A 23,269-nucleotide genomic window follows, 5' to 3' on the forward strand; every position below is an offset into this window, starting at 1 on the left:
CACACACACTATCAAAATTTGGAACAGCAGTTGTGTGAAACTTGGATGGTCAAAGTTATGGTTGCAAGTTTCTGTAAAGCTGATCTGTAAATCTTTAAATCCAACTTAGCAAATGCTAGTGTGCATTCGCTCATATGAGGCCGACGTTCTGACTGGAGTTTGCACTACAGTTGGGATTGGGAAATTTACCCTTTTACTCACTGTAGTGCAATCTCGGAGTTTGTATATATAATATGTAGGAGGCTTCGGTAATGTTGAAAATATTGAAGTGCGAATTATTGACAGTACCACTGTTGTCATTTTGATTAAATAATGTTTTTATTTTTGACATTTATTTTCAACTAAGCAATTACTCGCAGAACTGTGATTCCTGAAATTGATAGTTAACCTATATATATATATATATATATATATATATATATATATATATATATAAATATATATATATTATACTATTATACACATACACATTCTAATTCATGTCCATTTCAGGAAACTGGAACACAAAAGACAGAGCATAAAAACATAAAAAATATATTAAACCGACATTGACTCATCATCAGCCCCCTTTTTCCCATTTTTCAACATGGGGTCGGGATATCTTGTTAACTGTCGCCAACTCTCTCGATTCAGTGCCACACACCTACCTTTTTCAACACTTATGCCTGACTGTCGCAGATCTTTCACACAATCCATCCACCTCTTTGCTGGACATCCTCACTTCCTCTTACCTTCTTCCTGTCTGTCCCACATCTTCCTCACCAGATTGTCTTCTGCTTTTCTACACATGTGCCCAAAGCACAGTAATCTGTTTTCTTTGGTCTTTTCTGCAATTGGAGCTACATTGGCTTCTGCTCTTATGTCCTCATTTCTTCGTCCCTACCACCTTTCTCAGGCACTTCATTTCCATCACCTCTAGCTTCTTCAACTGTTCTGCCTTTACTGCCCAGGTTTCTGTACCATATAGTAGTACTGGTCGCACCACTGTCTTGTACACCTTACTTTTCAGCTTCTTTGGCATTCTTCTGCCATAGACTACACCTGATACTCTATATGCCATTTGGCTGCAGCCCCTCTGATTCTAGCTTTGACCTCTTCATTCAGACTACCCTTCTCCTCAACTACCCCTCCCAGATACTTGAAGCTTTTTACCTGTTCCACCATCTTCCCATCAATCTGTTCTCAGCTTCTTCTGATTTCCCCAATTTGCTGCCATTACCATCTTCTTATATGTGCTTAGTTTCATCCCATGTGCCTTCAGATTTGCATTCCATTCTCCTATCCCTTGCTGAGGTTCTAGCTCAGAGTCTGGCTGTACTGCCACATTGTCTGCATACAGCAGCTTTGTTGATCCATCACCTCCAACCTGTTTGCTAATGTAGTCCATCACCAGTATGAACAGCAGTGACCTCAGACCTGAACCCTGATGTACACTCACTTCCACTGCATACCCTTCTATGAGGCTAAACACTGTTCGTACTTGAGTCATTGGGTCCTTGTACATAGCCTGCAATAATTCTACCAATGTTTCTAGGACTTCAAACCACTGTGGCACTGCCCAGATCAGCTTTCTTGGGACCTTGTCATATCCTTTCTCCAAGTCTAGGAATACCCAGTTGGACTCTATCCTCATCACTACCCTTTACTCAAGTATCTGTCTCAATGCAAACATCAGGTCAGTTGTGCTGCATCCTGATCTGAATCCAAACTGGTAATCTCATAGCTTACATTCTACTACTCTGCGTATCCGTTTATCAATCACCCTCTCCAGCTTTCATGCAGTGTGATAGGAGATTGATGCCTCTGTACTGCCCACAGCTGCTGATGTCCGCTTTGTTCTTGTACACTGGCATGAGTATGCTTATTCTCCAGTCATCTGGGAAATGCCTTTCTCTCCACACTGCTATTAGTACCCTCAGGAGCCATTTCCCCACTATCTCACCCAGCATCTTTATCATATCTATTGTGACCTCATCTGAGCCTGCTGCTTTCCCCTGACTTCATCTTCCTTAGTGCTGTTCTTACTTCTAGTGTGGGCTGCTCTTCTTCTCTCATTGTAGGCTATTTCTGGGGACAGTACAGCTTCTGTGGGGTTTTCTTCATTCAGAAGCTGCTGGAAATACTCCTTCCATCTGCCTTTGATGTCCTCTGGACTGGTGAGCAGGTTGTTGCTGGCATCCCTTATGAATGATGTCTGACTATCTTCTTTATGTTTCTGTCTTTACCTTGCAACCTGATATAGTTTCTTTGTGCCCCATACTGAGTCACTTTCCAGATGTTAGTACAGTGCCTCCAATGCCCTATTCTTTGCTATTGCAACTTCTTGCTTAGCTTCTTTGTTAGACAATCAATAGTCCTTCATAGCCTGGTTAGTCTTTTCCATCTCCCACTTCTTCCTGCGCTCCTTTCTTTTGATGACTTCCTGGACTTCTGCATTCCACCACCAGCTTTCCTTATGTACCTTATTTCCATGCCTGGCTTGGTCACATATCTTTTCTGTAGTCCTAACATATGTTGTTTTTAGGCAGTGCCATTCTTCTTCAACTCCACCTACTTCCTCCTCTTCTTGGGGTGCTAGAGCCCTGAGTAATTCCTTGAACTGTTGTACTTTCTCGCCAGTCAACTTCCAGGTCTTCAGCCTGGTCTCTGTTGACTTTAGAGCCTTCTCTGACCACTGCTTGCAGCTGATTGTGGCAACTAGTGGTTTATGCTGTGAGCTGACTGTTTCACTGGGGATGACTTTGCAATCATGGATTCTATCCCAGTGCCTTTTCCTTACTAGGAGGATGTCTACTTGAGTTGCATATTTACTACTCTTGTATGTGATACTGTGACTGTCTCTCTTAAAAATGTGTTGCCTACTATCAAGCCATTTGCCAGACAGAAGTCTAGAATGGCTTCTCCTTCTTTATTCCTGTTGCCCCACCCATGTGGACCCAGGCAGTCTTCATATCCTATTCTGTCTGTCCCGGTATGAGCATTCAAGTCACCCATTATCAACACCAATTCATGTTGCCCTGCTCTACCTAGTAGGCCCTGCAACTGCTGTCTGAATGCACTCTTTTCCTCACAACCCTGCTGTGGGGCACAGGCTGAGATTATGAATACTGCCCTACCATTACACTGGAGTCTAACTGCCATGAGTCTGTCATTAATTCTGATAATATCCCTTACCGCCTTCTGAAGCGTCTCTCTCTCTCTCTCTCTCCACAATTCCTACACCATTTCTAGCCTGCCCACGACCTGAATAGTAGACTTTGGATCCCAAGCCAAGTGGCTTTGCTGCACTGCCTTCCATCTCATCTCTTGGATACATAGGATGTCCAGCCTCCTCCGTATCATCATGTCATCCACTTCCAAGATGCATCCTGTAAGTGAACCTACATTAAGCGTAGCAATTCTCGGTTCATGTTTGGCAGGTTGGTTGGTTTTACGTTCAGCTTTCACTCAACAGAGCTATCCCAGGTAACCCAGGCTGGGCAACTAGACACCGGCCAGCCATTAGGTTACTGACCCAGGGCTGCTGGGCTTTACAGCGGGCACACACTGGCCAATAGGGGAACATATACCCCTAACACCGTTAGCAAGGGTTCCTGGCATGGGTCACAGTAGGCCGGGTCCTCAACCCACTTATCACCAGTAACAACCCAAGCCCATTTTTGGCGACATTAGTCAACATGACTGAATCACCTAGAGCCATATTTTACACTGTCAAGTGGCTATCCCTGCCACGGCGTGCAGTCTGTGATCCATGTTCTCCTATCTTGAGGATACTGTGCACCAAAGTAGTTGCCCAAAGCGGTAGGTCTGTACAAGTCTTCCCCCAATAGGGCACCATGTAGAGTCTGTGCTGCTGCCCAAAGCTCCATTCATTGGTGACTTTGAGATGGAAACACTCAGCATGTTTTTAGGACATGGGAGAAACCCCATGGAGACTCAGGGAGAACATGCAAACTCTAAACCAGAATTGATCGGAGGTCAGGCTCAAACCTTGTACCTTGTGCATGGGAGGCAAAGACCTTAACCACTAAGCAATCTGATCTCTCTACAGATCACTGACTCAGAAAAAAAAGAATGCTGTAATTAAATGAAAAGGTGCTTCAACAAAATGTTAGTTTAAGGGTGAGTACACTTATGCAACCAGCTTATTGTAGGTTTTATATTTTTTATATTTTTTCCCCTAACAGATTTGTTTTTCAATATAATTGTACAGGCTATAGGCCACATTAAAGGTGGGAAAAGTTTTGAAAGGATTTATTGCGGTTTCATTTTTTTATATCACAAAAACCTGGTGCCCACTTTTTATATCCACTGTGTGTGTATGTGTGTGTGTTTATATATATATATATATATATATATATATATATATATATATATAGTACATATAAATATATATATATATATATATATATATATATATATATATATATATATATATATAAAAATATATATATATATATATATATATATATATATGTATGGCTCTAGGACTATCCGAATCCACAATCACTGAACACACTTTAACGAAAGCGCTTTCACTGAAAAAGTGCTTTCGTTAAAGTGTGTTTAAAAAAAAAATAAAAACATTACTTTTACGTTTTGGCAGGGGGGCAAGCCCCCCTGCACCACCCACACCTCTCTACCTAAATATTCTCACTCCGAGGTTGCACTACAGTGGGGAAAAGGGAATTTTTCCTTATCCCCACTGTAGTGCGATCTCCACAACAGGCATACTTATGCGAAAGTGCCTTTCGGTGAAAAGCACTTTCGTGCAAGTATGCCCAGCTGAATCTGTTTCGGTTATGTTGCCGTTCGGTGATCCGTACGGATCCCATATAGATATATAGGTTAGGGTTAGAATACAAGTTAGGTAAGGGGAAGTTTTTTAGTGTTGTGCATATTTGTTGGTGCATGTGTCTGTGTCGGAACATGTCTTGTGTTTTGTTAGTGTTATGGAAAGGGGATTTCTAAGGCAGGATACAGGGGCATGGTTAAGGTTAGCATGCATTACTAAGGTGATGTAGGAGTGTGAAACCACCTTACTAAAGTGTGCAAATCCTAATCCTGCACTTTGCCTGAAAAAAAACTTTCTATAACACTACCACTATTCAGACAAACCAGTTCTTATGGCACTGACTTCAGTTAAGGTATTTTTTTGTTTCATTTTAGTGTATTTTTTTGTGTAACTTGATCACAGAAGCAGAGTGTTTGCCTGTTTTTGGTGCCTATTTTAATGTGGGTTTAGTTGTTTTTTGTCTGTATTTTGATATGGCTATATTATGGACTACCTGTGTCTTGGTGATTGCCTGCATTTTGAAGTGTCTACATTTTTATATATACATACGTGTGTGTGTGTGTGTGTGTGTGTGTGTGTGTGTGTGTGTGTGTGTGCCTGTGTAAAAAGTGTGTGTGTGTGCCTGTGTAAAAAGCAAATACAGAAGTCTGAGGTAAAGTCATCTTGGAGTTAATACATGCAGGTGTTTAGGGGTGTGGAAGGTGTATGGGGGTTTGAAGAACCCTTGCAAAAACATTTTAAGGCTATTACAATGAAACTTAAGATTTATTATATTTCCTTTATAGTTCCCAGTTTGGTTTGTCAAGTTACATGATTTACAATTGCAGATCTTATACCTCTGATAGTCAGTCTCTTTACAAACACAATGAAAATTAAATTCTACGCAGTTGTTTGGGTGAATAAGTCCATTTAGTCATTCAACTATTTTGATTGCTGCTTGTATTTTACCTTTTTCTTTTATTGCTTGGTACTTGCACTGTTTAGTCTTGTAATCACCTTTTAGAGGGGTGGTTTAGCTAGGGAGTAAGTTGTTTGTTCTTGCATTGCACTTGAGGGTCCTTTTTTGCTCTGCTTTCAAATTAAGAGGACTAAGGTTATACATCTTGTGGCAGAAGGTGTTTGCCTTGTCTTTCTAAGATGAAAAGCACTCCAGAGGGGCTAAAAGTATATTCGCTTTATTGGCTAGAGGGCTTAGGAGTTAAATTTCACTTAAATGTCTGCTTTTATAAATTAGGTGCATTTGCGCAGAGCAGGTGCCAGTGCTCTGTACACACGCAAGCGCCTGGATAGTCAAGTTTATCTATAAAACTAGGACTTGGACTGTAACCTGTAATTTACTGAAGTACTGCATAGTGTTAAGCTCAGAGCAGCTAGCTTGCATGGCAGATAGCACTAATACCATATCCTAACACTATCTAATACCATATCACTATTCAACTCTAGTTCCTAACCCTAGAGACCACTCCAGGAGACCTTTGTAAAACCTAGTCCTCAGCACACCCTAGTTTAGGTCTAGACAACATGGATCTGCAATTTCCAGATGTCTCCATAGCCAGATTGGTAGATATGAGCATTCTGGAAAAATGTAGCAGTTGTCTCATGTACACAAATAACCTAGTAATCCTTAATGAACCCAACAGAGTATGCGAGAGATGTGTACACACAACTTTCTTGGAGGCAAAAATCTCACTTTCAAACAAGGTTGTCAAGAAGAACATACAAGCTACATCTACCATTTTATGCTGCAGCACTAAAAAGCAATCTCTCCGAACCTCAAAGACCTCCTAAGCCTGTGAACAACAATGGCATTCTTTAGCAATCTGTAAAGCACACACCAAAAACCACAGATAAGATTTCACTCAATGGACCCCTAAAAACAAACCTGATAAGGCAAGCAAAGAATTTAGCTAGGACTCTTGTCATAGTGGACTCCATTGTTTGACACACACATGCCGCACTCACCAGACTAGAGAAGGAGAAGATTATGGTCAGGTGCTTATCTACCAAGTTACACAAGCACTCAAGTCTTTGCACTACAGGTGCCAGTATGATTCTGCCACAGTCCATGTGGGCATAAATGACCTGAGATGTTCCTCTCTGGACTATATGAAGAGACATTATGGATCTCTCTGAATATGTCTCAGACAGATGTGTGCCTTGCACTGAGCAGCATTATACCTTCCCCAAGAATGATGCCACAGTATGAACAAAATATGTCTGACTTTAACAACTGGCTTAATTTCTGGTGCTAGTCCAGGAGGATTCAATATCTGTCAGCCTGGGAGGACATGGTCAACAGACCACACTGCTTTGCCAAAGACGGCCTGCACTTGCACCCCCCCCCCTCCGGGTTCCAGACTTTGACTAAAACTTTATCCACTCCCTTAGATCCTTTTTAGGCAATGCCATCGTGGCAAACCTACAGACATAGCAAATAAAACCCAGAGGAACCTAATGGTGCTACTCCTCAGTGCTAGAAGCCTTAACAAGAAACTCCATACCCTAAAAGCTCTCCTCACTCTGGAGAATACAGACATCTGTGCCATTAATGAGACATAGTTTAAAGCTGCAGGAAGTACCCTGGCAATGCAAAGCTACAGCGTCCTCCACACATTTAGACCATAAGCCACATGGATAGGGACTAAAGGTGGGAATTGTCTTGCTCCAGATTAGCAACAGATATACCTCAAGGTTGATTAAGCAGGATGATACTCTGGAGTTCATCCACTTGCAGTTCGTCCTATATAGAGTCCCTTACTATACACCTTAGCAAGCTATCAATCACCATCTATGTCAGTAGAATTCCACAACTCTTATCTAGACCAATTTAGGCACTCTCCATCCATCAAACACGCTATTCATGGGAGACTTTAATTACCCCTCTATAGATTGGGAAACATATACTGCCTCCAACTTACAGGCACAACATTTTTATTAACACAAATACCCTTGATATTAGTGTGCACTCCAACCAGAGGTTCAAACATACTAAACCTAGTCCTCACCAATCTGGAACATTACTGCACCCCTCCCTCCGCCTTGTGTCACATCCGCACTGTTAAGGTGAGATGACAAAGCTGTCTCCTTTGGGAAAATAATCAGCTTGGAAAACCCAGCAATACCTGTTACAGTTAGGAACTATTCTAAAGCAAACTACATCCTATTAAGAAACAGTTTGTCAAAATGCAATGCCCTGCCTAAGCTCGAGTTTGCAACAGTCTATGCAGAATTATTCACAGAAAGACTGTACAAACATGTAAATGGCCACATAGAGCCTGCTGTACCTACCAGACGTAATCCCAAAACAAACCCAAAAGATAAACCACACTGGTGGAGTCCTAATCTTAACAGGGTATATAACAAAAGGAAAAAAGTCATGGACAAAATCAGAAAAAACAACTGCCATAATGACAACAGCTTATTAATTACACCAAGCAGAAAACTAAGAGCACTAATTCAATTCAACAAGGCCCATTACAAGGTCAAGACAGCTTCTCATGCTAAAGACAACCACAAGGCCTTCTAGACCTATGTTTGAAACCTCAAAGATGATATGCAGCAAAGTGATGAACTGTTAGTAAATGGTACCACCTTCAGTGAGCAAAGTGACATAGCAAACCTTCTAGCTGACAAACTTGAGTTCAAATTTCACCCCCACTTCCCCCTGGCTACCCCCCTAAGAAAATCCCTACTAGCATACCCCAACTATTAGCAGGGAGTAGGTTATGGCAGTGCTCACCAAGGCCAAAAACACAGCCTTAAAGGGGCCCGACAATATCCCGGGCTGTTTCCTAAACAGCCTAAAGTATGACCTATCAGGATCACTTGAGTCACTTTTTAACTACAGTGTCTCAAAACAGGTTCTGTAATAAGAAAATGGAGTATGGCAACTGTTACCTCATTCACAAGGGTGGACCATCAACCGACCCCAGAAACCTTACAAGAAGGCCTAACACAGACAAATGACTAGTCTCAAAGCCAAGGATTAAGTCTCAGTGCAAAGAAGTGTATTACAGTGTCTTTTGGGAAAACATTAACCCAGGCAAAAGGCACGCCTAACAGCTGAACTGGTAGTTAAAAACCTGGGAACATATGTAGACAGCAATATGCCCTTTGATCAACATGTAGCCAAAGTGGTAAGAAAATCATTCTGCTTTGCCCAACGTTTAAGCATGTGCATGGCATCCAAATAAAAAAAAGTTACAGTACCACTCCACTGGACCATTATTAGACCTATCAATGAGTACAATGCTCCCTTAGTAATGTACCAGACTAGGCATATGCAACAGCTGAACACCCACAGAGGTTCCTCACCAAGATAACCCAGGGTATAACACACTGTCATATGCAGATGTAGAGCCCTGCCTTTGTACTCTGTCTTCTACAGGTTGCTTAGAGGCAATCTTTGCTTAGTATATAAGGTATCCCTTAGATCCAGCCTCGATGGAGATTTTCAACATCTGCAAAATGAACAGCACCAGAAACACTAGATCCACGGATTTAAACTTTGCTTGTGACATAAACAGAACATGCGGGTGAGACAGATATCTGTCTCAAAGGATCCTCATGCTCTGGAATAAGCGCCCAATCCATGTGAAGCACAGTCCATCCCTAATCCTATTCAAAAGTAGCCTTGACTATTGGATAGTCCTGGGCTGGCCCCCATGTCTCCTATAGACAGAAGACAAAAGAAAGCATTCTCTAACTAGCAAATCCCTCCACATAACTTTTTAGAAACCCACTAACTAACATAATCTTCCAATTTAGAAGCATATATCACAAGGAGATGCAACTGGATTAGGTTGTGCTGCTAGGCTTATAAAGGTCCTGGTGGTCTTTAGCCTAGAATATACTTATGAACCTATGAACAATAGTTATATAACAACAGATCTGCATTTATTTTACAGGTATTTAAATTTATTTAATTTCTAAGCAATTAATAAACAGGACTATTTCTACAAAAAAATATTTTTTTCATTACTACTGTGCTACTCAGTATGCATCATAAGGCCTTACAGTTTTATTCTAAGATCCAATTTATAGGTACTGCAGTATACAGGTAAGTATACAATGTCTTGAGAATAGTGTGCCAGAAATCAGAACACAGTGGTGTATGCTGTTATCTGGAAATAGCCCATATCTCACTGTATATTACTACTGGCTTATAATATTTTTTTTAATGCAAAATAACAATCTACATGTTAGCAGTTTGCAACATGAACGTCTTGGCATTCTATGTAAAAATATGTTTATATGTAGCAATGGAAAAAGGGAAATATATACAGTCTTCTGTTGTATAGCTCCCTTTGATCTAACTACTACCATACCTACATTTATAAAAGTACTGTTTAAGTCGAGAGGTAATGGATTGTGCATGCATACATTCCACCTGTAGTAACACACAGGCTGGAGTTGTATCTTATTACTTTTCAGAGAAAATCTCTAACAGGTTGAATACATCTGGTATAAGGTTGTCCAGTTTTGAATAGTCCCCAAATGTTATCTAACGGCAAAGAATACAAAGTTAGCTTTCTTTCCCTCCCAGCATGGTGTTACTGTATTAAATATTATTAATAGTATCTGTCATAATAGGACAGTTCCCATCAGGGAATAGGGCATTACATATACAGGTGAGCTGCTGCAAATTGGTTACTGTTGTTATCAGTGTCCTACTGAGATTTAACAATAGCCCTGGATAAGCTACATCCAGGGCAAGGAATGAGAAATGATAGATATATGGGTCTAAAATGGTAAACAATTGGATCTGCTTAGTGGAAACCACTACTAAAATAAGCTTAAAACTATATGCTTGCTTAAAACAATTGACTGCTTAGACTGTTTCTGAAAATAGTGCATGTGAATACCAAGCTTAGCATACCTACAATACATCATGCATGTATTTTTTTCTTTTTTATAATAAAATATTCAGCAAAAAAGCAGAACACTGGACACTGTTAGTTTATCTTCATGGGTGTCAGAATATTACATTGGCAGTACAGTTTGACAGTTGCTGCATCACCCTGACAGCTCTGGAGAATGAATTGGAGGCTTGCTTTTTTGTTATTCTGTTTGCAAGGAGTTTAGCATCCATAACATGTCCACCCTCCATCTTAAAAAAGTAGGTGCAGGATTCTTAATGGTTGTGGAAGCCCCACCTATCACTGAAATTAACAATCTATTTATATTCACCTCGGTACTACTACAAATTGCTGAAATGAACAACTCTGATGATCAAAAATACTTAAAAAATAATGCCCAAAACACAGAAGGGTGAAAATTTTAATTTTTAAGTGATCTTTGCATGGGAGCAAGCCCCTTACACTCCCCCCACCACACATGTGGAGGTCAGGCCCATCACCCTCCCCAAACATATACATACCACCTTCATAATCATACCAATTTGAGGAAGAGGGAAATCTCCCAAAATAAAGGAATAATTTTGGCACACTCTTAGAAATCATACCAGCAATAATTTCCTATGGAAAACTGTTATCAGTGTTATGTTCCTCCATGCATTTTTCTTTAAGCAACTGACACTTGGGTAATTTCACCTTGAAGCCAAAACAAAAAGAGCCAGCATACAGTGGCCTGAAACACATTTATTGGTAATAAACCATAAAAAACAACAAAAGAATCAGACCGGTTTCGGCCAGATCAAATCACAGCCTTCATCAGTGTGAATCACACTGATGAAGGCTGTGATTTGATCTGGCCGAAACCGGTCTGATTCTTTTGTTGTTTTTTATGGTTTATTACCAATAAATGTGTTTCAGGTCTCTGTATGCTGGCTCTTTTTGTTTTGGCTTCAATAGTTACTGTTTTGAGCTGTGCATTTGCCTACCGTGCAGGAGTTCCCTTTTTGCAGTTAATTTCACCTTGGCCACTTGTAGAAGAGCCATCCACCTATCAGCCTATCTGTCTTACTGTCTATTCTGTCTATTCTGTCTACCTGCCATGCTGTTTATTTGTCTATCATTTACCAGTCTGTTGTAATAAAAACAGCAACAGTCTATGCAGGGAAAAATACCTATGTACTGGTCTGTCTATCTATCAACATGTCTAAAAGTACTGAATCAGGAAGGTTAGCAAATGCTTCAGTGGTTACAGACCACTCCATCTGTTTGTCTAACCATGTCACTGCTACTTTGGACTATCATTTATACAAGGTCTATTGTTATCCATTACAGCCAGATATTCCTGTGGAAAAAATATGTGGTGGCATTCTTATTTTCTTTAGAAAGTGACTTTTTCTTCAGCGTTACATTTAGGATTTTTGCTAATGCATTTAGGTACATTCCACTAAGGATCAACATAGGATGCAAACCCCTTCAGTCTCTTCTACAAATGAATGCCGCTTCAGGAGCTTCTGTATTTAGTGGAGGTCCATTATTTTTTTAAATGCAGTAGTGTAAACAGACTTTCACTTATTATCTGTGTTTACAGTAACTAAGCTGTGAAGTTTTTTTGAAAAACTACTGAGAGCAGTACCTTATCTGTTAGCTTCAGATTAACACCTGCTATAAGAATCATTTCAGCTATGTCTTGTCTTCCATGCTCTGCAGCTATATGGAGTGGAGTTTGCTGCCTCTAGAGAAAAAGAAAAAATATATACAAATTACTAACATTTTTTTTGACTCTTAAAATATCGCAGACCCTTGAATGGAGTATTAACACGTGAATCCAATTAAAGTTCACAGCAACACATTTTTATTTGTTTTTAGTAGGTGAATTTACTGATGTACATTTTTGGTTATCAGAACAACATTTATTGTAAACATAACAAGTAACTTTATGAGAGCCATCTGTCCAGTTATGGCAGTAAACAAAGAAACTTTGCAGAACAACTACTAGAAGTTTATGTTAACCAGTGACAGCTTAACAGAACACTTATCTGAAAGAAGTTAACATTCATTGGTATAATTCTTTTCATTTGTAATTGACAATAATTTGCAGATGACATTGTGATCTGTAGTGAGAGTAGGGAACAGGTGGAGGAGTCCCTGGAGAGATGGAAATATGCTCTAGAGAGAAGAGGAATGAAGGTCAACAGGACTAAGACAGAATATATGTGTGTGAAAGAGAGGAAGGATGGAGGAATGGTGAGGATGCAGGGAGTAGAAGTGGCGAAGGTGAATGAGTTTAAGTACTTGGGATCAACAGTTCAGAGTAATGGTGAGTGTGGAAGAGAGGTGAAGAAAAGAGTACAGGCAGGATGGAGTGGGTGGAGAAGAGTGTCAGGAGTAATTTGTGACAGACGAGTACCAGTAAGAGTGAAAGGGAAGGTCTACAAGAGGGTAGTGAGACCAGCTATGTTATATGGGTTAGAGACAGTGGCATTGACAAAAAGGCAGGAATTAGAGCTGGATGTGGCAGAGATAAAGATGTTTGCACTGGGTGTGACAATGGTGGACAGGATTAGGAATAAGTATATTAGAGGGTCAGCCCAGGTTGGAAGGTTTGGAGACAAAGCCAGAGAGGCAAGATTACGTTGGTTTGGACATGTGCTGAGGAGGGATGCTGAGTATATTGGGAAAAAGATGCTAAGGATGAAGGTACCAGGTAACAGGAAAAGAGGAAGGCCTAAGATAAGGAATATGGATGTGGTGAGAGAGGACATGCAGGTGGTTGGTGTGACAGAGCAAGATGCAGAGGACAGGAAGAAATGGAAACAGATGATCTGCTGTGGTGACCCCTAATGGGAACAGCCGAAAGAAGATGATGATGTAATTGCCGGTAACCATTTGACATGTTTGGACCCACTAGAGTGAGTCCCAAAACACAGAGACGGAACAGCTGAAAGACTGGACTTGTATATACTAAGTCCAAGATGCCATTTCTCGGAATTAGAAGTTATGTCCTTACCATAACGTTCCATGTGGAGTGTTCATCTCGGCTTTGTTCTTACACATGGGTTCGGAGCCGATCCTCGGCTCCGTGTCGGCCGCTTGTAAGCTCTGCATCGAGAAGAAGCTCGAGATCAACCTAACTCCCACAATCCCCCTCTGCCTTTACCTCAGATCTAGTTTGCAAGCAAACCAGCAGTCAGAGAGAGAACACACTCATGCAAAAAACTACATAACTGCAAGAACACTTATAGCTATATATACATATGTACATACATATATACACAACAACTGCGAATGCAGAAGCAGAGTAACCCAGACCAGGCACCAAACTGTATGTTCTTCCTGAGGGTGGGAGGGTGGGAATGTAAGAACAAAGGCGAGATGAACACTCCACATGGAACGTTATGGTAAGGACATAAATTCGAAATGTGAGAGTGTTCGATCTCGCCGTTTGTTCTTACACATGGGTAGCGTCCCTAGCTCCATGTTCCTGAGGAACTCATGGGAGAACGTTCTTGAGCACAGTGGAACCAAAGGATGCCCTGTCCCTAGAGACCCTGTCCACCTTGTAATGAGAAATGAATGTATGTGGTTTAGACCAAGTGGCAGCTGCACAAATAGTGTCTAATGGTAAGCGAGCTGCATGAGCCAGGGATGTAGATACTGATCTTGTACGGTGCCCTTGGGTTTGGCAGGTAAAGTTTGTTCTGAAGTAGCATAAACAAACATAATGCAATCAGTTAGCCATTTGGAAAGGGTTCGTTTAGTAACTGTTACACCTTTCCTGCTGTCCGCAAAGGCTATAAAAAGTTGATCTGATTTCCTATGATCCTTTGTTCTATCCAAGTAAAATCTAAGTTGTCTATGAACATCTAACTTGTGTAACATATACTCCAACTTATTGGAGTGATTTTTGAAAAAGGTAGGGAGTTCAATGGATTGATTAATGTTATTAATAGAGCAGACTTTGGGGAGGAAGGATGGATTAGTGCGAAGAGATACCCTGTCAGAGTGAAAGATCAGATAAGGGTGTTTAACAGAAAGAGCCTGCAGCTCTGACACCCGCCTAGCCGATGTAATGGCCACCAAAAGAGGGTCTTCCACGACAAATACTTCAATGGACAAGAGGAAGCGGTTCAAACGGAGGCAACATCAATTTAGACAACAAAAGGTTCAGATTCCACGGAGATGTAGGAGTTCTAACTGGTGGTCTAATATGGAAAGATCCTTTTAAAAAGGCCTTACAAAGTCTGTGAGCCATAATAGGTGCCCCACATTCTTCCACATGAAAGTTGGAAATGGCAGCCAATTGTACTCTTAAAGTGGCAGGAGAAGCTCCTTGGTGGAACAACTCTGTTAAAAACTCCAAAATCTTGTTTAAAGGAGCTATAACAGGATCCAAATGCTGTGTATGTGCCCAGAAAACAAAGCGCTTCCATTTACTAGTGTAGGTCTTTGTAGTGGAAGCTTTATGAGAAGCCACTAGTATATTCTGAACTGCAGGTGACAGAAGATCAGACCTGGCTAAGTAGGGAAGCGGAGCAACCAAGCTGCTAGATGGAGTGACAAGAGCGAGGGGTGGGGAGCCCCTGATGAGTGGGTCAGTAGATTTGGCTCTGGGTCCAGGATCCAGGGTCCCCAAATACGGTGTGCCAGAAGAAAGGGAAACCAAATTTGACGAGGCCAGAATGGGGCAATGAGGATAATCGTCCTTTGCAGGTTGTTGGCTTTCTGCAGAAACTTTGCAATCAGGGGAAAGGGAGGAAAAGCATACAGGAGACCCGGGGGCCAATCGTGAACCAGCGCGTCCCTGGGGGCTTCCCTGGAGGCGGTAATAGGGCAAAGTAGCTCCTGCATTTGGCGTTCATTGGAGATGCAAAAAGATCGCAGGAAGGCTGGCCCCACTTGCGAAAAATCTTCTTCGCAACTGACTGTTTTAGGGACCACTCGTGAGGCAACAGGATTGCTCTGCTCAGCCTGTCGGCTATGACGTTGGATGACCCCGGGATGTGCGTTGCTATCAGAAAGCGACCCGTGGACTCCGCCCATTGCCAGATTCTCATGGCCTCTCTGCATAGTTGATGGGACTTGGTTCCCCCTTGTTTGTTTATGTACCAGACTACGGACATGTTGTCCATCTGAACTGCAATAGTCCCTAGAGGAAGAAGGGGAGCAAAGTGTTGCAACGCTAGAAACACTGCCCTCAACTCTAGAACATTGATGTGCAGATTGTACTCTAAATTGGTCCATTCGCCTTGGACTGTCTGTCCCTGAAAGATGCCCCCCCACCCTATCAGGGAAGCGTCCGTGGTCACCGTACCTGTCGGCGTGGGTAGCACAAATGGTCTTCCGCTGGAAAGGTTGCAAGTTCGAAGCCACCAGGCTAGGTGAGATTTGCATGTACTTGTGATCAGAATTTCGTGTGTCAGAGGTAGCTGTTGGAACGACCATTGTGCAAACAGTAGCCATTGTAGAACTCTCATGTGCAGTCTTCCCAATGGTATCGCAATGAGAGAAGCTGCCATGAGACCCAAAACCTTCAGAACCAGATTTGCTGGGGACTTTCTGGATGACAGAAGGAGAGAAATGTGGCTTTGTAGTGAGGCTATCCTTTCTGGAGGAAGTCTTAGAATTAAATGATGCGTATCCAATTCTGCTCCTATGAATGAGATATGCCGTGATGGCTGTAGTGAAGATTTTTCGAAATTTACGGAAATTCCGAGATGAACACAAAGCTGTAGTGTGTAATCCCTGGCCTGAATGAGTTGACGCTGGGTGGTGGCAGAAAGGAGCCAGTCGTCCAGATACGGAAACACCTGGAATCCCAGGCGTCTCAGGTGAGACGCCACCACTGCCATGCATTTGGTGAAGACCCTGGGGGCTGAGGTCAGACCAAAGGGCAGGGCTCAAACTGAAAATGGCTGGCTCCCAGCCGGGCGCAAGTGATCCCTGGACGCCCTGGCCATTTTGATGTGGTAGTATCGTCCTTCAGATCTATTGAGCACATCCAGTCCTCCTTCTGTAAAATGGAAGGATCGATTGAAGCGTGACCATTGAACTTTTCTTTCTTGACGAAGGTATTGAGGTTGCTTAGGTCCAGAATCGGCCTCCAGTCCCTGTCTTCTTTGGAACTAAAGAACCTTGAGTAAGTTCGAATCCTCTTTGGTCCGCTGGGACTGGTTGGATGACTCTTTTTCTAGCAGCTTTGAAATTTCTATAGCTGCAGGATCTCGCAGATGGGGTGGCACATCTGGGAGTCTTCTCTTTGGAATCGGGGGCAATATGAAGGGTATTCTGTAGCCTCTGGTAACAACGCTTTCTACCCAGTTGTCTGATGTAAGATTTTGCCAGGCCTGAGGGTATAAAGCTAGCGACCCCGACTGCCTCCAGAGCAGGACAGTCGGGCCTCCTCTCAGGAGTGCTGGAAAGGTTTTCCAGGGGGGGTATCCCTGTCACCTTGGTTTTGCGGACCCCCTCTGCCGCCAGGGCGGTGTCTTCCACCTCTGCCCCCTCCTCTGCCTCTAGAGGGGGCATCACCCTGTGTGCCTGGAAAAGATCCTTGGGGTTTTCGAACCCACATTTTCCACCACGTTGCCCTTTGGGGTACGGTCTGGATGGGGTGGAAAAACGGACTCCGACAGCAGACAGAGTCTTTCCCTCCTGCTCACACCGGGTAAGGGTCTCCTTTACTTTGGGGCCAAAGAGAGTGGCACCATCAAATGGGGCGTTAGTAAAGGAAGACTTAAAGGCTTCCGCAAACGAACATAAGCGCATCCAGGATTGTCTACGAAGAGCAATCGCTGAAGCTGCTGCCCTACTCAATCCTTCGGCTGCGTATGAGATCAGCCTCATGGACGAGTTTACAATGGATGTAAGGGTATTCAGATGTGCTGTAACTTTCTCTGAAACAGCAGCATCTGTAGTACCCTGGAGGGTATCTCCCAACTCTTTGATTAGATCCCTCTGTAGCCGTGTGAAGTGGGTCAAATAGTTCAGGGATCGCATAGAAAAAGCCGCTGAACTAAAAATGCGCTTCCCGTACCTGTCCATAGTCCTAGAATCTTTGTTAGGGGGATGGACAGATGAGGAAGACTCCGACATCTCCTTTTCGTGGCGCTGCCACCACCATAGCGTCCACTGGTACTCCCTTTGTTAGATAAGCCTTATCCTGAGGGGCAGTAATATACTTGTTAGGCTTTCTAGGGACTGGCTCCACCGTGTCAGGCGTCTCCCACGCCCTTCGAGCAATCAGCTCCATCAACTCATCGAAGGGGGGAGTGACCCAGGAGGAGGAAGGGCGAGCACCTAATGCCTTCAGCAAGACTGACTCATCCTCAGAAGGGGGAAGGGATGGCCAATCACCTCTCTGCTTTAGGATCTCCAGGATGTCAGAAAAAGAGACATCCTCTGAGGGTGACTTTGGGGACCCTTCTGACTCATCCAAGTCAGTGTCCGATGTCAATGATTCTTGTGGAGAATCTAAGTGTCTCCTCTTACACAATCTTTTCCTAGGGACTTCTTCGGGGGGAGCATCCGAAGAAGCCTCCGAGGAAGAGGGGTCACCCTCCAGGGGTGGCTGAGACACAGGTGCTCGACGCTTAGATGTAGCCGTGGGTGCAGAGGAGGATAACGGTCCTTTATGGGAGGAGAAGCTGTTTCTGCTGATGTGGTTGTCTGGGTAGACAACACCTTCCTCATGGTCGAAGGCCCCGGGTCCCGAGTCGAGGTATCTCCGGTTCGAAGAAATGGGCAGAATCCCGAGACAGGCACGAAGGCATCGACCCGAGGACGGAGCCGAGTCGATCCGAGCCGAGGCCCCGAGAGGGAGAGTCGGAACCGAAACATCGGTCCGACTCTCGGTCCCGGAACCAAGGATGGATCTTCGGCTCCGAGACTCCGGTACCGGATCCGGCGGAGTGGAGCTGAACGGAGCCGACCGAGAAGGACGGTTCTGGCACCGAGGGCACCACAATCAGCAAGTCAGCCTCTTCCGGCTCCGAAGACTGGACAGGTCTCGGAGGAGGAACAGATGGAGATAAGGGAAGGCCTTCGAGTCTCGGGACCAATTGAGAGGGGACCGAGATGAGTTTGGATAAGGCCGTATTCTCCATTAACTTCTGCACCACGGTCTACATCGGTGTCGGAGAGGGTCTGGAAGCGCGTCGAAAGAATCGAAGACGGAGCCGACCTCAACAGTGTCGGGAGGGAGCTCTGTCACCGGTTCCAAGACTCGGGGCTCGGAAACTGACAACAGTTGAACAGTCGGTCCCGAAGTCTGTGGAACCGGTGATCGAACCTTAACTGAAGAGCTCGGAGCCAATGACCTGGGCTCCGACGTCTTCGATTCCTTCGAGGATTTGGATGCCTGGTCTGAAGCATCCAGAGCCTCCTGAAAAGTAGGTAAAGACCCCTATCCATAAGTTTCCTGCGCCTATCTGTCATGACCCTTCCACTGAAAGAATGACAAATTGAACAGTCTTCTTGCAGATGGAGAGGGCCAAGACAGTAGACGCAGGAACTATGATTGTCAGTCACTGACATCTTTTGCCCACATTGGCAACGTTTAAACCCAGATTTAGCTTTCTCAGACATTTTAAGTTAGAAACAAGTCAAGTCCAGTAAGAAATGTCAATTCCGGTAAATTAGTCAAATCCAATAAAGGGTCAATCCGGTAGTCAATCCAGTAAAGGGTGGGGTTAGGCCCCGAGGGAAAACTCTAATAAAGTTTAAATAACTTTATATGGAACCGAGGATTCCTCGAAACTATAACACACACACACACACAGTCTCTCAAATAACTTTTTAGCAAAAAGAAATTCTTAGAAATACAAGAAAAAATATATAAATCTTAGCTTAAGGTTGCTCGAGCTCATCAAAGTGATGCGAACGCTGCAGCGGCAAACTAGATCTGAGGTAAAGGCAGAGGGGGATTGTGGGAGTTAGGTTGATCTCGAGCTTCTTCTCGATGCAGAGCTTGCAAGCGGCCGACACGGAGCCGAGGATCGGCTCCGAACCCATGTGTAAGAACAAACGGCGAGATCGAACACTCTCACATTATTCTCTTTTCTTCAAAGTATTGCAATTGTGGATTTGGTATATATAAGCTTAGGCAGTGTGGAGACCTTGTCCCTTACCCACGCAAAAAGAAGTTTTAAGGACAAGAGCGATTTTTGAGATTCACTCTTCTCCTGTATTTTCAGTCTCTTTTTTTTTTCTTGGCTTGGCATTTTGATTGCTCACATTTCAATAGGGAGACATAATTGACGGCTGATATATTGTCAGATAAGGTAATCTGAACTTTCTCACACCATGTCTGCTTGAGTAACGCATCTCATTAATACCATAGATATATTTCAATAGGTCTACCGCTGAGTTTTCAATATGTGTCTCAGCCGCTCAGGTAAAACATTACATACTGAAATGTAGCAATATATTACTGCTTTGGTAATGGCAGCATAGATTTGCAGAAGACAATAGCAAACAGCTGCACCTTGTGGTAACTGAGTTCAGACCTTATATTTTTCAAACATAAATATCAAGGATTTATAATTCAGAATGCCAACTTGCACTGCAGGTGTACTGTAGTATAGTAAGTAAAGATGTGCAGCCAAAAATTATAGCAGAAAATCAGCATACATAATTTTAACCTTGATAAAAATTACATTGCTATAATAAGCCCTGTGAAATACAAGGAAGCAACAATCGACACTTTGCTGTTGATAAAAACTGACATTGTATTCTCTAGTGTTGTTGCCCAGAAAGAAACAATATACATTTTATTGACTCCATTTCCTTTTTTACCAGATTAGTCCCACTAGATCATTGTCCTCTTTTTAGGGGAGACCTGAGGTGGCATTTATACTGACTAGGGGAAATTTGGCCAGGGCACTAGGAAACTTCCCTTAGTCTTTTATCAATAAATGGCATGGGATCTTTAACAGCCACCTGAAATACACAGACTGAGGCAGATGAAACGCCAGATGTAATGTTGTCCTATCTTGTCTTCATTCTTCCTGGTTGGGTTCGGAACCGATCCTCGGTTCCAACTCGGCCGTATACTAAAGCTCGAGGTCTTCGACTGGCTCGGCTCGTGGCTGTATCTTTATCCCATCATTCTCTAGCGAAGCTCCCCATATCTCGTTTGCCACTAAACAGATTGGAGGATTCCATCTTGGCTCTGGCTAAGTGAACCAAACTATTTCTCTTATTATCGTTATTTTACTAATTTCTCAAAGAAAATGTTCTTGTTATACTTCAAAACTAGTTTGCGTTAGGTATTGTAGTTAGTTAGGATATTCATTACTGTATTGTTGCATCTGGCTGTCATCTTTTTTTTTTTGTTAGGCCTTGTTTTTTTCCCCTATCCTGGCTAATTATTTTTACATTTTACTGTTGTTAGAGTAAATAGAAAGGTGTCAGCCCGTTTAAGTTAGAGGGCTGCCACTGCCCATTTTTAGTTAGAGGGCATCTTTTCAGTATTCATTGTTGATTGTTTTTCCTACTGCTTGAATAAAAGGGGTGTCAGCCCATTTAAGTTAGACGGCTGCCTCTGCCTGTTTTAGTTAGAGGGCAACCTAAATTCCTTTCTTTCCCTCTTGCGTGAAGTTTAAAAAAATAAAAAGTTTGTTTGATATTTTATATATTATACTGTAGGATTTTATAGTTGTTGTTGTAGTTATTGTTTTTGCTCGAGAGTGTGTGTGTGTGTGTGTGTGTGTGTGTGTGTGTGTGTGTGTGTGTGTGTGTGTGTGTGTGTGTGTGTGTGTGTGTGCGTGTGTGCATGTGTGTGCGGACTGTGATTTGAACATGTCCAAAGAGCATAAGGAAACTAAGCCTTCGGGTTTTAAAAAGTGTAGTAAGTGCAGCCAGAAGATGTCAATAACGGACTTCCATATTGTTTGTGTTTATTGTTTGGAAGCAGTACATCTGCAGGAATCATGCTCAATATGTCACTCATTCAACTCTAGAGTGCTACTACAGTAAAAAAAATCAGTTAATCGTTAGAGGCTTATTGAAGTCCCCCTTCCAGGAAGCTATTGAATAAGGTCCTGGCACTTCAGGATCAACAAAATCACCTTCAACCAAATCAGACAAGTCCACAAAAAGATCTTCTCCCTCTTTGTGGCAATCGGAAAATTCAGCAAAATCGTATCTCCGGCTCCAACTATTTTGAAAGTGACGAAATCTACTTCATTGGCGTTAGCTGTTTTGGTGCCTATGGAATTTGAACTCAGGAGCTGATGCCCAGAATTGGACCTGGTTAGTCCTGTTCTGAGGTCACCTATTTTACAGTCAATCAAATCCCCTACCCTCTCCTCTAAGTTCTCCAAGAGTCTTTCGGACAATGATATGGATAGGTTGTTGCATAGGCTTCTAAAGACGTCGGCACTGGCCAAACGTCTTTTGGCTCCAACCCACAGGGATTTGGAGCCAGCCAAGACTAACCCATTAACACTGATCCCTCCTCCGAGCTGACCTGGGGCCTTGGAGCTGGAATGCTTGGAACTAACTGTTGGGGAACCATCGGTGCCGAGAACCATCCTGGTATCTTCGGAACCGACATCTGCTCTGACATCCTCAATTCCGTCCAAGGAGTCTAGGAGCTGACACTCTCCGGTCAGGTCCAGGAAGGGGGAGTCGGACTGGACATTTGTCGGATCCAAACTTACCTCTCGGGGCTTCGGCGCGGATGAGCTCAGCTTCTACATCAGCTTCAGAGCCAACCCCCTTGGTTCCAGGGATTTCTTCTGGCTCTTCAGAGCCACAGGTATCTTCAGATCAGGGCAGGGGGGCTTTCGAGCTGATGAGGAGGGTGCTATCTCCTCAGACAGCTCCACTCAGGGGTTCCGGCATTCCTCCTTCTAAGGCGCAAGCATCCGTCTCTGCACCACACCATTCACAGAGGAGTGGAGAGGCCTCAAGGTACCCCATTAGGCGAACCCCTCTCTTCCGAAACCTTTCCAGAATATGCTTCTGAAGAGGTAACTCGTAAAAGTTCCTCGTGTAAAAAGTTGTGTATCTGTAGATTATTTTAATCTGTCTGCTATACTGAATACCTTGCTAAGCATCCAAGTCTTCAATAAAATATAGTCATACATTGTCTATGTTACTGAATTACTTCTAACTCTTATGTCGTTACTCTTGTATATTGTTAAATGCTGTTACTAACTTTCTAAACAAATTCTTTATTATGTACATTGTTTTTGAAGCTTTTCTCCCCGGGCCTCCACTGAAAATGGGCTCACAACAGCCCAGTGGACTTTCCTGGTTAACAAAAACAAATATATAATAAATAATAAATAAAAGACTCTGCAAGAGGAAGCACCTGTACTCCCCAGAGAAGTCAGTCACCTCAGACACAGACCTCGATGAGTCGGAAGGGTCCCCACACTCACTCTCTGAGGATGTCTCCTTTGCAGACATCCTAGAAATCCTTAAGCAGAGAGGTGGCTGGAAGCCCATTAACCCTTCTGATGAGGAGTCTGTTTGCCTGAAGGCCTTTGCGTCTCACCCTTCAGCCACTTGGGTGTCTCCATCTTTCGACAAACTTATGGAATTAGTTTTTCAAAAGGCATGGGAGTCTCCAGATGCAGTGGAGCCTGTCCCAAGGAGGCCAAATAAGTTCATT

The 23,269-nt window shown here is 43.1% G+C and overlaps 1 protein-coding gene across 2 annotated transcripts in view; it reads right to left on the reverse strand.

The window, feature by feature from the left end:
* The window catches only part of ANKDD1A (ankyrin repeat and death domain containing 1A), a 1,318,298-nt gene that overhangs the window by 153,608 nt on the left and 1,141,421 nt on the right, over positions 1 to 23,269 (reverse strand). For both annotated transcript variants that reach the window (XM_044078678.1, XM_044078677.1), the window contains one exon: positions 12,284 to 12,382. In XM_044078678.1, coding sequence (XP_043934613.1) covers positions 12,284 to 12,382 — 99 coding nt within the window. The remainder of the gene's footprint in view (positions 1 to 12,283; positions 12,383 to 23,269) is intronic.

Source organism: Protopterus annectens, chromosome 7.part1 (assembly GCF_019279795.1).
Source record: "Protopterus annectens isolate FY-2018-M chromosome 7.part1, PAN1.0, whole genome shotgun sequence".
NCBI classification, from domain to species: domain Eukaryota; kingdom Metazoa; phylum Chordata; order Ceratodontiformes; family Protopteridae; genus Protopterus; species Protopterus annectens.